Source organism: Ixodes scapularis, unplaced genomic scaffold (genome assembly GCF_016920785.2).
Source record: "Ixodes scapularis isolate PalLabHiFi unplaced genomic scaffold, ASM1692078v2 PGA_scaffold3__209_contigs__length_174095766, whole genome shotgun sequence".
Taxonomy (NCBI): domain Eukaryota; kingdom Metazoa; phylum Arthropoda; class Arachnida; order Ixodida; family Ixodidae; genus Ixodes; species Ixodes scapularis.
Genome location: NW_024609868.1, coordinates 14,614,187 through 14,627,579, shown reverse-complemented (window position 1 = coordinate 14,627,579; position 13,393 = coordinate 14,614,187). Strand labels below are relative to the sequence as shown.

The window sequence follows — 13,393 nt, the reverse complement described above, 5'->3', positions numbered from 1 at the left end:
GCCCACTCTTTATCCAAGAATAGACACTCTTTTTCTGACAGAGTCACTGAAGGCTCGCTTATGCACTTATCTGCACCCTTCCTTATTGCATACACCTCATGAATTTCCCTTGTAATCTTTTTTGCTGTATCGCCCCAGGATTGCCACGTCATTGAAAACTGGTGTGCACTCACATCGGTTGCAATGCACAGCCAGTGTTTAGTGACATGGAATTCCGATCGTGTACCGTCCTTCATTCACACTCGAGAAGAGGGCCATTTTGTGCCCTATTCATCCCTGAGCTGACAGTGCGGTGAAAGCTGCTACGTGCTCGTTGACCCAGTCGTGCGCCTATCTTTCGCCACGTGATCACGCGTCCGCCTACACCATTAGGCCTCCCCTTCATCACGTGATGAATTGGTTCAGAGGTCGTGTAAACTTCCACCGCGCTGTCAGCTTAGTCGTCCAAGCTAAAACGGTCGTTTGATAAATGAAACAAAAACGCCAAACCGTGTTGCTTTGATTTATGTGTATGTGTGCGTTTTGCGAACGATACGCCGACAGTGGACTACAGCTAAATTCTAGTGGACGGTGCTCATGTAACAGTGAGACGTCGGGTAAAACACTACATTTCGGCGGGAAAATCGTGACGTCGCGACATGACGCCACGTGACACTGATTCCGCGCTAAAGTTACGAAGAAATATTCCCCCTAAATTTAGCGGGCCACGACGCATATGAAACACACACACCCACACACGCGTACGATGGAGAGTAAAGGTGTACTTTCAATGAAATAACAAAAAAAAAAAAAAATCTATTCTTGTTGTTGTTTTGAGTGACCTTGATGCGCATATATGATGTCTGTAATGAGCCGTTCCTGTCGAGGAGAGCACACGCACACGTTACCTGCGCACCGTGCACACGTCATTCCCGCTGTGGCACACCCGGAAGGGACTCCCCCCTCGCGGTCGTCCATCGCGAGGCAGACTCGATCGCATCATCCCGAAGGTCGGCTAAACAGCGACTTCCGGGCCAATGTTTTAGCGCTTCGGCCGGGAATGCCTGCCTATGCCCACCGGCTCCGGGCACCGCCGGTCCGTCGTCGTACGAGACGACCGGCCGCATGAGCACGAACAGGTTATGCAGATGGTCGCGGAGGCGCCGGCAGCGCTGGGTCATGCATAGCTCCACTTGACTCCTCCGTGGGATGCAGGCGTGCTCCGCCTCCGAGAGGATGGAGATGGGTCGCCGTCGTTGGCACTGAGTGCGCTGGAATATAGTTTCCCCCCCGGGGGAACCTGAGACGGGCCAGTAACTAAATTAAGCGAGGCTGTAACAGATGGGATTTCCTCGTACGGAAAAAAAAATACAATACCCCCCCCCCCCTTTTTTTTCTTTTTTTTTACAGAAATAAATGACGCCTTGTTGAACGTTCTATCTACGCCAACGTTTCGCAACTAACCGTTTATGGGAAAATGGCGGCCGAAGAGGCCCAGGAGGACACACGGAACATGTGGACCTGAATGGCGTCAGCTGCCCAGAATGGGCCTCATTTTCGAATAAAAAAAGTTTCGAAAAATCACTTATAGCTTTCTAATAAGATAGCGCCAAGCTCTGCAACTTTGGTATCCGGAGATCTGGACTGCTATCGCTACGTTTGAGCAAAAAATAAGCGTTCACCGTTTTTTTTTTTTTTTTTCGTTGACATTTTGTGTAGATGATTGCTTTTGTTCGAAGCACTTTGGTGTAAAGGCTGCGGAACGAAATTGGCATACGTTGACTTTCACGCTACACATGTACAGCAGTCAAACGAACGCGCGCGCATTTCCGAATTACTAACGGAAAAGGCACGCGGTGAACTGGGAACTCCAAAATAGCGCTGCCCAAAATAGCTTTCGATGAGCGCTTTTTGAACGACCCACAGAGAAAAGGGTTGCTCTACTCAACCGATTTAAACATAATATATAGATAATTAGTTCGATTAAATAAAAACAAATCTTGACCGAGGCAAGAAAGACGGAAATGCATTGAGCAACCTGTTGAATGCACGGAGCAGTGGGTGAATTCTCACCTCACGTTAAAACCATTTCTCCGCATTTTATATACGTAAATTTTTTAGCAAATACTGTTGCCGAAAAAGAAAAAAAAAACACAAAGAGAGTTTTGCAATGAATCCTGCACGCTGCGACGGCCACGCAGATGGTGCCGCTAGATTTCAGCCTCGAATCAATCGGACAGGGAAAGAAAACCTGTAGAAGAAAAACAGTCGCGGGGCAGCGCGCACTCTCTTCTTTCATGGCGCGGGAAATTGGAAACACGCGTGAGATAAGCTCGTTCTTTTTCGTCGGCAGCGGCAGAACTTCTCTCGGTTCTGCCTGGGCCGTCTAGTGTGATGAGGTAATACTGCGACGCTCCCAGCTGTGACCGATGAAAAGAAAGGCGTGAAAAGATTTTGAATTCGTCTTTTCGGCGTATGCCAGCTTGATCTACTTTCCCCAAAAGTGAAAAAAGAAGAAAAAGGAACAAAAATGAAAACACACGCATTCAAGACGTTTGTTATGTGCGCACCTTCTGGCAAACCGCCGAGGGCAAAAGGAGCTGTGACAGAGGCTGAAATTTAAGATTAGGGTGAGGTAGTCCCTGACGCTGTCCAGCGCTACCCAATCATATTCTTCCCTACCTTTTTCTTTCTCTTTATTTTTTTATGCATTAAAACTTTTTATTGCGTCTTTTTTTTTTTTTTTATGTGGAAAGGAAGCGCGTATTTAAAGTGCGGCGAAAGCTTGTGCTGAGAAACTCGTGTCGAAATTTATCGTTTTTACTTCCCCTAAGCTGCGATTGCGATGGGAGCTACGTGTCCGCCGGACCAATCATAGCCGGCTCCCTCTGGTCACGTGACCCGGCTCTCTGCGCGTGGGTATGAGCAAGAGCGTGATGACGTGGCGAAAGAGAACCCATTTGCGCCAAACTGCGCCATGAAAGAAAGTCTGCTCCATCTTGCACATACTATCACGACGACGAACCAAAAGCCCAAGTCCATTCGCTGCGCTGGGTTGGCTTCGCCGATGAAAGAGCACACCTATCGAATGTCACGATATCGCGATTTTGACGCAGTTTGATTGGTCCCAATGGTCCGTGGCGTCGTCTGCGCTTTCTTTGACTTAAGATGAAACGAAGTGTGTAGGTTGCTCGTCAACCGGCCCCGTCATCGCTCGAATTTCCAGACGATGTCGGCGATGTCAGGAGCTATTCGGATCGCGAGAGAATTGTGCAAAATAGTGGACTAGCGGCTACTGTAACAAGACAGAACCGAGGCCTTTTACTCCTGGTGATATCACTCGATTATTATGTCTGCCACCTGCCTCCATGCCGTGACTACCGTGACACTTGCGCCTCTCGCGTCAACCTGGCAGCTGTTTATTCTATCCCCATCTCCCGAGGCTTTTCGTAAATAACTGGTAAACTGATATTTTCCACATTATATTCTGCGATCGCATACAAGCAGAGAGGCACCGGACCTCTTCTCGCAAACGGCCTCCTCCTTGGAGGCCAAGACATCCACGAAGATGACCACTGAGTCAACGAACCTTCCCTCCGACTTAGACAAAGACCAGGCGAGTTCAGCAACAATCGTCAAGGACGGATATACAATTCCGACTATGGACGTCACCGATGAGGCCGCCACCTGCTCCTCCTCGACGATCGTATCCGCTTGCGATGATGAAGACATGCAATCGAACGACGGGGAATACGAGGTCGCTCACGGAAAGAAAAGACGCAAGAGGTGCCTGAATTCAGCATTACCTTTCAACGATGAAGCCAACCTGCAAGTCGGTCATACCGTACTGTTCATCCCCACTGGAAACCACCAAGCTCAGTCACTGAGCAAAATCAAGCTCACCGACTTTCTGAACAACGCTGCACCAGGCATGGTGAGTGAGATCCGAATTAACAAGGCTCGCAACATCATCGCAGTTGACACAAAAAGACCCCTCTTTAAAGCCGAACTGCTCAAGTTAACGAAACTCTGTGCACTGCCAGTGACAGCCTTCCTGCCCAGAGGCCGCTCGAACTCTTTCGGCGTCCTCCGAGATATTGACCCTGATTGCACAGAGGACGACGTAAAGACACATCTACAGTCCTCTGTCGGCATAACAGAAGTGAAGCGACTCGGGAAGAAATCGCCCGTCATACGGGTTGCCTTCACAGGAAAGGTGCCACCCCAACATATCAAAGTGGGTCTTGTCAGAACTGAGGTACTTCCCTACCGAGCACGACCCCTGCAATGTTACAAATGCTACAAGTTTGGCCACATTGCAGCTGCGTGCACAGCGGCCTCTCAGCTGTGCTATCGATGTGGGCAGTGCCACGAAGGTGAATGCACAGCCAACCCGCGATGCGTGAATTGTCAAGGAGGGCATGCTTCCAACGCAGCCGAATGCCCAGTGAAAGCAAGAGAGACAGAGGTCACGAGATACCAGCTGAAACACAACACCACTTTTCGTGAGGCCAGAGGTGCTGTACACAGTAAACACCAAATAAGCAAGAAAACTACCGAAAATGACGCACCACAACCTGATGCCACCATCAGGAGTCTTCCGCAACGGACTGTTCAAGAGTTCCCTCCCCTTGAAAGACAAGAGAGCAGAAACGATAACTCCGATGCCGTAGCATCCACCTCGAGAGTCGCCACAGGAGGAACTGAAAAAGCATCCTTCTGGGATAAACAAAACATCAAAGACATAATTTCAAGCAAGTCTTCCGATTTGCATACGTTGCCACCTAACCGAAAAACGGAAGGAGAAACCGCCTCAATCTTCCAGGTCATAATCCCACTCGTGTTCACTACTCTTCGTAGATTATTGTCAACAATAACACCGGAGTCAACGCCTCATCAGGTGATCAAGGCTATTCTTTCATTAGAGTCCATTATTTTAATGATCCTCTGAAGCTCTTTCAGGCTTACCTCATTCGACGCACCAAACACAGCCAACGTTGTGCCTTCACTGCTAAACGACGACCGGGAAAAATGCCGGAACTATACTGCAGTCTACATATCTTTGGTTTTCATCTTTCAGAATTTTATATTCATCTTTCCCTCGGACTTCACCGATTCTCGCTTTCTGACACCCACTACTCCTGCACTTCAATCCCTAAACTGCAAATACCTCAGTTTTCTCTGGCCATAGAAGATGCAGCTTCTCAAGATGGAATTCATCTCCTGCATCAGTACCAGCCGGGAGCAGAAATACTCCAGCCATTCACCCAACTGCAAGTGGTCGTGAGCCAGCTAGCAGCAGCCTCACCAACAACTGAAAATGGGAAGCAACATTAATCCAACATCCAAACACCCCATCAGGTGCTCTCTGCTACAATGGAACGCTAACGGAATACAATCGCGGCTGCCAGGACTTCGCGACCACCTGCAAGACAATGCATATGATGCCCTGGCCCTCCAGGAACCGAACACAAAAGACATTCGCATCTCAGGGTACGTGACTTATATGAGCAAAGCAACGCGAGCAGGAAAATTCCCAGGAGCCATGTTGCTGGTACGAGCAAGTCTCGGACAGACTGAAGTGGACCTTAAGGACTTGTGCAGTGACACTGAAGAGTACGTGGGGGTCACAGTAGAGATCAAGGGAAGGCCGGTTACCTTCGTGTCCGCGTACGTGCGGCCGCAGGGTCACTGGGACCCAAAGACAATTGTGGACATCTGCACGCAGATCAAGGGTGAGGCAGTAATCGCTGGCGACTTTAACTCTCACAACGAGACATGGGGCGACAAGAAAACGGACGCAAGGGGTCGTGCATTACAGTCAACTCTAGATGGCCTGGCACTCCGTAATATAACAAGCGGAGAACAAACATTCGTCCGCCCAGGAGTGGAAGGCAGCGTCCTTGACCTCACATTTATTACCAGAGGACTACGCCTGACAGCCAGACCAGAGAAGGACAGCTGGGGCAGTGACCACCTTCCCATCATCATAGGGAAGCCACCCAAAGCCCCACTCAAGACCTGCCACCTGGTGGACTGGAAGGAGTACAGAAGACATCTAGACAAATTGGTAGACTCTGGCGCACCCCTTGCCCCCGAGAACATCGCCGAAGCACTTAAAAAAGCCACAAGAATGGTACAGATACCCATCACAAGGCCAAACCCGGACATGCACTGGCTCCGCCTGAGAGCTCAACGACGACGTGCACAACGGCGATCCTGGAGGACCAACAAGCCGGAGGACATACAGGAGTACAGGCGGCTTGACGCAAAGTTCCGCCGCCACGGGAAAAAGCTGGCAAAAAGGCAGTGGGACCTCCGCTGCTCCAGACTTCACATGCCAGCCGGAGGAAAAAGAGCCTGGCGGATGGTTAAAACGCTTGCCGGACGTCCGCTCCCAAAACAGCCGATACTTGGTCTGGCCCTAGCGAGAGGAGCGACAGTGCAGGAGGTGACAGAACTACTCGCAGACCTCTTCACAAAGGTTCCAACCCGCCCACTGGTGGGTCCAGCCCCCCCAGACTGGTCAATCCGCAGAGACCCTTCGGCGCCCAGCATGAAGGCTATGGATGCCCCCTTCACGCTACACGAACTAAGACACGCCATCGACGCATGCCCGCGCAAGCGCTCGTCCCCAGGCCCCGACGGAGTGACGAACCAGGCCATCAGGAACCTGGACGAGTCGTGCCACGACAGCCTCCTCGACTACATGAACAAGGTTTGGAGCAGTGCTGAGATCCCAAGGGCCTGGAGAGAGGCCACTACCGTGCCCCTGCTCAAGTCTGGAAGGCCGGCCGATGATTTGAGCTCCTACCGGCCCATCTCACTAACCTCCTGCTTGGGCAAGCTACTGGAGCGGATGGTACTGCGACGTCTAAACTACCACCTGGAGGCAGTAGACGCGCTTCCAGACTGCTTCTCCGGCTTTAGGAGACACAGAAGCACTGCGGACTCCATTGCAGACCTCACCACCACCATGGAGGAAGCTAAAGAAAGGGGCTGGTCGACGGCCACAGTGTTCCTAGACGTGAGGAAAGCCTTCGATGCGCTCCCCCATGACACCATCTTCACGGCTCTCCAGAACCTCGGAATCACCGGGCGCCCCCTGTCATACATACGTGCATTTCTGACAGGAAGAACACTGCGTGTACGTGTCGGCAGCACCTACAGCACACCACGCGGGATAACAGCCGGTGTGCCTCAGGGAAGCGTGCTGAGCCCGCTGCTTTTCTCCATCGCGATCGCATCTCTCCCTTCGGCTGCCGGAGTTGGAGCTCGACCACAGTTCCTCGTGAACATGGCGGTATACGCAGACGACGTGGCACTTTGGGCCACCAGCCCACCAAATCGCAGACAGGAAATGGTGAAAGAGTTGCAACGGGCACTGACCAACACGGTGCACAGACTACACGAACTGGGCCTCGGCATCTCGGCTGAGAAGACCACGGCTCTGTTCCAGGCTCCAATACTGCGAACATTTCGTCCAGTACTACACATCGAGGGAGCACCGATAAAATCAGAAAAGACAGCAACTTATCTGGGTTTGATGCTCGACGCGCGCGTGTCCTGGAGGCCCGCTGTAGATGCAGTGCTCCAGAAGATGCGCACAAGAACAAACACCCTGCGGGCACTTGGAGGCACAACGTGGGGCACCTCGCAGGCCATGATGCTGGCAATGTACAAGGGCCTGATCGTGTCCTGCCCGACCTACGCGCTGCCGTTGGTGACGCTAAACAGCACACAACAAGAAAACCTAGAGAGGGCGCAGAGGGTGGCACTGAGAATTTGCCTTGGCACGCCCCGAAGCGCCTCATCACACAAGACACTCGTCGAGGCCGGCGTAGCCACGATTTGTGCCACACTACAGAAGCGGGCTCTTGGACACCTTATCCGAATGGAGAATGGGCGGTCGACGGGAAGCCTAATCATGAAGATTGCGCAGAGAACAGAGTCAGGACTTGGACGCGCGCTCTGTCAACTTGGAGACATCGCGGGAACCGCTGCGGCCCTGGCCGACCTCCCACCACTGCAAGAACGTCCACAACCCATGGACGTCGATCTACACATCCCCGGGTTGAGATCAAGAAGGACGGCAACAACAGTGACCCTCCGAACCCTTGCGCTGTCCCACATCGAGGACCAGTACCACGGCTGGGCTCAAGTGTTCACGGACGGCTCAGTACGTCCCACAGACGGGTCGTCAACAGCCGCGGCGGCCTTCGAGGCGGCTGGCGTTGGGCTAAGCGTGCGCCTTACACACCATGCAACCAGCACCACCACAGAACTAGCAGCGATCCTGCTCGCCCTCGAGGCCGTCCAGAAAGGCAGCTCCAGGGGCGGCAAGTGGGTAATCTTGTGCGACTCACAAGCCGCGCTCTCCATGCTAGATAACTTGGAGAGGGCACCACCACTGGCGCGAAGAATCGCAGCAGAAGCGATGGCATTGGAGCAACTCGGACACCAGTTCAGGTTTCAGTGGCTGCCAAGCCACTGTGGCATCAAGGGAAACGAGATCGCCGACCAGATGGCAAACTTCGCCCATGATGAGCCCTCTACTCCCACATCCAAGGTGCCCCCGTCCGCGGACGCCAAGCTCCTTGTGGCGAGGGAGATCGCAAGTCAGCATCCAGACGCAAGGATGGCACAAGGCGACCACCCGGCCCGGCTCCCAGCACGCATGAACCGGGCAACGGCGGCTGTCTTCCACCGACTTCGGACGGGCAGCGCCCTCACCCCCGCATGGATCAACAGGATGAGACCCTCTAGGAGTCCAGACTGTAACACCTGTGGGACTCGCGCAGATGACGTCCACCTCATCCTACAATGCACCCTCTACGACACTGAGAGAAGGGCACTCCAGGAAGAGTACAGAAAACTCAACCTACCCTACAGCTCTCTGGAGGAGATCACCAGACCTCGAGGCACAAACTGCACCAAAAAGAAGGCGCTGAAGGCACTGGAGAACTACCTGGACGAGACAGGATTAATCTCCCTCCTCTGAAGAAAAAGGCAACAAAGAGAGAAGTGGTGACAACAGCCTTTCCGACAGACTGACTCATCAATACTACTCCCTGTGGCCGAACTAAATTAGGAAACTACCCTCTTTCGCCTACATCGGACTTCCCCAATCACCATCAAGGCGACTGGACCCTATACAAACTAGCCTTGCCGATGGCTATGACCATAACAGAACCCCCGCCTGCAAATTAGACTTCGACGGTTAGAGAAAGACTAGAAAAATCCCAACCTCCCCCCTTTCTACTCCCCCTTTTCCCCTCTTTATTTCCCAAGAACCCTTCCCCTCCGACTGTGACATGGGCGTCTAAGTACGCCCCAACAACAGTCGGCTTCCCAACCCCCTCCCCAAAACGCATACTACTACTCGCGTCAACCTTCACGGTTTCGCACCTGTGCAGGCGTCGAGCTTCGCCGCTTTGCACTTAAACTTTGCACTAAAGCACCGGAGTGGGGGAGCACCTGGGTTATCGCGATTGGCTCGGAAGTTACACTCTCAGAAAAAAGGGTGTACTCTTACACCCTTTCTCCCATATAATACACCCCACAACTTCAACTCGGCGTGTAAGGTTTTTTTAGAGTGTACGCTCAGCCATAGCCTCCTCTATACTGACAAAGCTTGGCAGATCGCCACGAGACGCGGCCGCCGAAAGTGAAAAGGTAGAGCGGCAGTCAAGGATGGATGGATGGATGAATACGGCTGAGCCCTTTGGATCGGGCGGTAGCTTACGCCACCTAGCCATTTTGTTTTACCATTTAAGCTTAGAATATTTAAATGTGAAATCTATATTCACTTCGCAGTGCAAAGAAAGTGAGGCTATGAAACCCCCTTGCCATCAGTGAATAAGAAAATACCTAGTTTTCTCTCGATTTCTGCCACCATTCACTTAATCTTTGCTTGGTAATCTCTACAGTCTTGAAATCCACTCTCCCTTCGCTGTCTCTAAAACCCAATGACTTTATTAAATCTATGTTGTCTTCGGTAGGCATAGGGTGAAGCCCTTTACAGTAGAGTATCAAGTGCTCAGCCGTCTCGTTCTCCTCTCCACAGTCAAGGGGCATGTAACGGGCGCTCCGCTGCGGCGAGACGCTGAAACAGACTTGTCCCGAGTGATGGAATGTCCGCTCGTGCTTCTCGCGTTCCTCGGGCTACCGCTCCTTTTTTCGTCGGGTTTGAAAACCATGTTTAGGGTGCTCGCCACTGCAAAAGCTGTGCGCTGACTACAGGCTCCCCGAGAAATGCTCTGTGCTATACCAGGTCCTTGCGCTCCAAATCTCCGACCGGGTACTCGATGGCTCAGCCATCGAACTGCCAGGCTTTGTGAGTATAGAGGACGCTATGGCTCAGCACTATTATACAGGTCGACCGTTTTTGGTCTTGACTGTAGGTTGCTCTCTAATTTAGAAAGCTTTGGCGAAAAAGAAGTAAAAACGAGACAGACTATTTTGACGTTCGTCAACAATCGAAAGGGAAGCAAACTTTGACGCAACTCTGGTTCGAACGCTGCTAATGCGTAGTTTCAGTTTTAAAGCGCAAACACATGGGTTTTCGTAATATTTGTGGGTAGTTGTTTTTTCAGTTTATGAAATTAGAACCTTGAGTTTGGTGTTTATAAGCATTGGCAGAAAACGAAGGGGGGGGGGGGGGGGGGTATAGTTTTATTGATAGACGTTTTAGCGGATATGCTGATTTTAGGAGAATTATATTTACAAGTTAAATTAACCACCGAGTGTAAAAGAGGGAGGGAGAGAAAATATTTTTTTATCTCAACTGCAGTGTCGCGCTATGCTTCATTTTTCAACCATTTTTAAATATCTATTGTAAATGTAACCTACCCTGAACTGGGCCCCATTTCTAAAGCAGGGTGTGTGTTTCTTTTTTCGTCGTGTCTATTCTTACTGCAAAAAAGAAAAAAAGTAATATTTTGTTATCGAAAAGGAACTCTCGATCATTATTAGATAGCTCTTCTAGCGAAGCAATCACATTTTCATTTTTTTTTTTTTTCAAGTGACGGGATGACAGACATTGGCGTTTGCTCCAAATCAATATTTTGCCCACTACAAAACCCGCTGCAAAAGGTCCAGTGCCGCTTCCATCACTGTGACTGCTCCAACGAGGACGTATAGCATCCACCGCAGTCTCAGCCTAGGGCTGAACGGAGTATAGTTAGCGATGAAGAACTAGACAGCTGCAAGCGAGCCATGATCATGGAGTGTTTGCCTACAGGAAAAGAGACATGGCGACGGTCAGACGCCCTCTACCGCCGCCATGTTTCTTGCGAGCAAGCGCGTGCAAGGGCCAAAAGAAAACGTTCACGCACTTGTTGCATATATGTGCTAACTTGCACGCCGCTTCTGACATTGATCGTGTCTGGCGCGTTGTTGCGATTGAGTGTCAACGGTTACTCGCGGAGAGCTTCGCGCGCACAGCTTTGATGGGTCCCAGAAAGTTGTCCGCAATATATATAGCCCGAGGGCAGTGAACAGGAGGCGCCTCGGTCGATTTCTAGTCAGCGCGGATGGTGAGCGAAATCGGCAGCATTGGGAAGGCCTAGCCGCCGAAAGATCGGACACGAGCGAGCGCCAGAGTTCGGCAAGGCAATCGGAGATTTGAACTCGAGATGTCCAATGATTCTGCGGCCGCGGCTTCCCCCCCCCTTCCTGAAACATTTCCGAGCGGGCTAGCTTCCCGCTCAGGGCTGCAATGCTTGTCGGAAACAAAGTAGGCTGAAAGCCATTAACTGCGCGTGGCTTGGCTTTTAGGCGCGTGACCCCACGCGGAAACCCCGCACTCTCCGGGGGTCCTCCTGCCGCGACCTCGCCCACTCTTTCCGTTCTGGACTCGTTTCTCGACCTCTCCGAAAGTTGATCCGGGTTGTTCGCTATTTGCCGTGTCCAGGCAACGCTGCGCCGAGCCCCTTCGAGGGAGTTCGCAGTGTTCGCGAGTGCGATCTGGGGCCGCCCACCGTTGTGGGCTTGCTGTAGGCTTGGCTAGGCCGCGAACGTGTGGCACTTTTTATCCTTCTCTTTCTCCTCGTGCGAAAGACGAGAGGCTTGACGTCTTCGATTACTTTTTACGTGTTTATTTTTTATTTAAATGTATTTGTTGCTTACGGAAGTACCATGTGTTTGGGAGAAAAAAGAATCGTGTTTTTTCTTACCGCAAAAGTAAGCTCCATTTCACCGGACGCTCAATATCTGCCCGTGATGCACCGCTGGCGGTTGGGACTAAAGGCCGGAGTTTCAGCACTTGCCGTTCTTCAGGGTTCGACTCCGTTCACCTCTGAGGTGACAGTGCGGTGGAGGCTCTGCGTGTACGGGCGGGAGCGTGACCACGTGGCGAAAAAACGACGTATGATTGGGTCAACGAGCATGCACACTAGTATAGTTGCCACCACACTGTCCCGCTTGGAAAAATCGTTTTTTTCTGTGCGTTGCTGGAGTTCGCAATTCTCCGTGTACCCTAGAAGAACGGAAGGGAGACAAAGAGACAGAGAAGCAACAAAGGAAGGATTCTTCTCGTCTTTCACGTCCGCGCTTGTAATTTTAGCAACGGGGCCAACCATTAGCGCTTCTAATCTCTCTGCCGTGCCCACCCGCTTAGCGCCTTTGGTCGACCCCCTTTCAAGATGGGACTCATTGCGGTGCCGTTTAATTTCGACCCGTGCGCACGGTGATGAGCCAAAGGTCAGGCGGCAAGACCCGTTCTGACTGACCAGACTACTCAGTCCAAGATACGGCTCTTTTTTTTCTTTTTAATCTGATGTTTGAGGTCCCCGGGCTCGATCTAAAATGGACCGTAAAAGTCAGCGCCTGCACGTAGCAATCTAAACTTTTCGTCAAACGTGTATTTCACAGGTCGGTTTTATCCTCTCAAATTACAAAGCGCACTAGCTCCCGTTCTGTAAACAAAAAAGGCCAAAAAACTTGCCGGGGTCAACGGCGAACGGCGACGCAGACGACCGCGTTGGGTGGCGGAGCGCGTTTGGCGCACGCATTGATAGATGGCGTCGGGAGCAGCATCATCGGAAGGTGTCTCCGACCAGCGAAAGAATGCAGACGACACGCAGACGTCCGTCCGCAGCAAGAGCGCCTTTTTTTATGCAACCGCGGTTTTCAATTATCTATTTATTTTAAGTTTTCTTTTTATTCTCCGCGTTTATTTTTAAACCAAAACTACAAAACCTAAAAGATTATGTTCATTTTAATAGGACCATGGTCGTCGCGAGCAGTTAGCGCCATCTATCAATACGTGCGCCAAACGCGACCCGCCACTCGACTCGGTCGTCTGCTTCGCCGGCCGCCGTTGACCCCTGGCAAATTTTTTAACACCCCCTCCCCCCCTTTTTTTTAACAGAAAGGGAGCTATGCTTTGTATTTTTACAAGATAATATTGACC

The 13,393-nt window shown here is 51.4% G+C and overlaps 2 protein-coding genes across 2 annotated transcripts; one reads left to right on the top strand and one right to left on the bottom strand.

Moving 5' to 3' along the window:
• Window positions 1-7,070: 7,070 nt before the first annotated feature.
• LOC121048691 lies at window positions 7,071-7,793 on the bottom strand. The gene has a single exon (XM_040505321.2). The coding sequence runs from the start codon at window positions 7,791-7,793 to the stop codon at window positions 7,071-7,073; it is 723 nt and encodes a 240-aa protein (XP_040361255.1).
• A 113-nt stretch (window positions 7,794-7,906) lies between these two features.
• Window positions 7,907-8,980, top strand: LOC121837110. Its single transcript, XM_042292574.1, has one exon. It carries the CDS (start codon window positions 7,907-7,909, stop codon window positions 8,978-8,980), a length of 1,074 nt encoding a protein of 357 aa, XP_042148508.1.
• The last annotated feature ends 4,413 nt before the right edge of the window (window positions 8,981-13,393 follow it).

Excerpts from the sequence above, each read along its gene's own strand:
- LOC121048691 (XM_040505321.2), bottom strand. The coding sequence starts at position 7,793 with ATGAGGCGCTTCGGGGCGTGCCAAGGCAAATTCTCAGTGCCACCCTCT.
- LOC121837110 (XM_042292574.1), top strand. The coding sequence starts at position 7,907 with ATGAAGATTGCGCAGAGAACAGAGTCAGGACTTGGACGCGCGCTCTGT.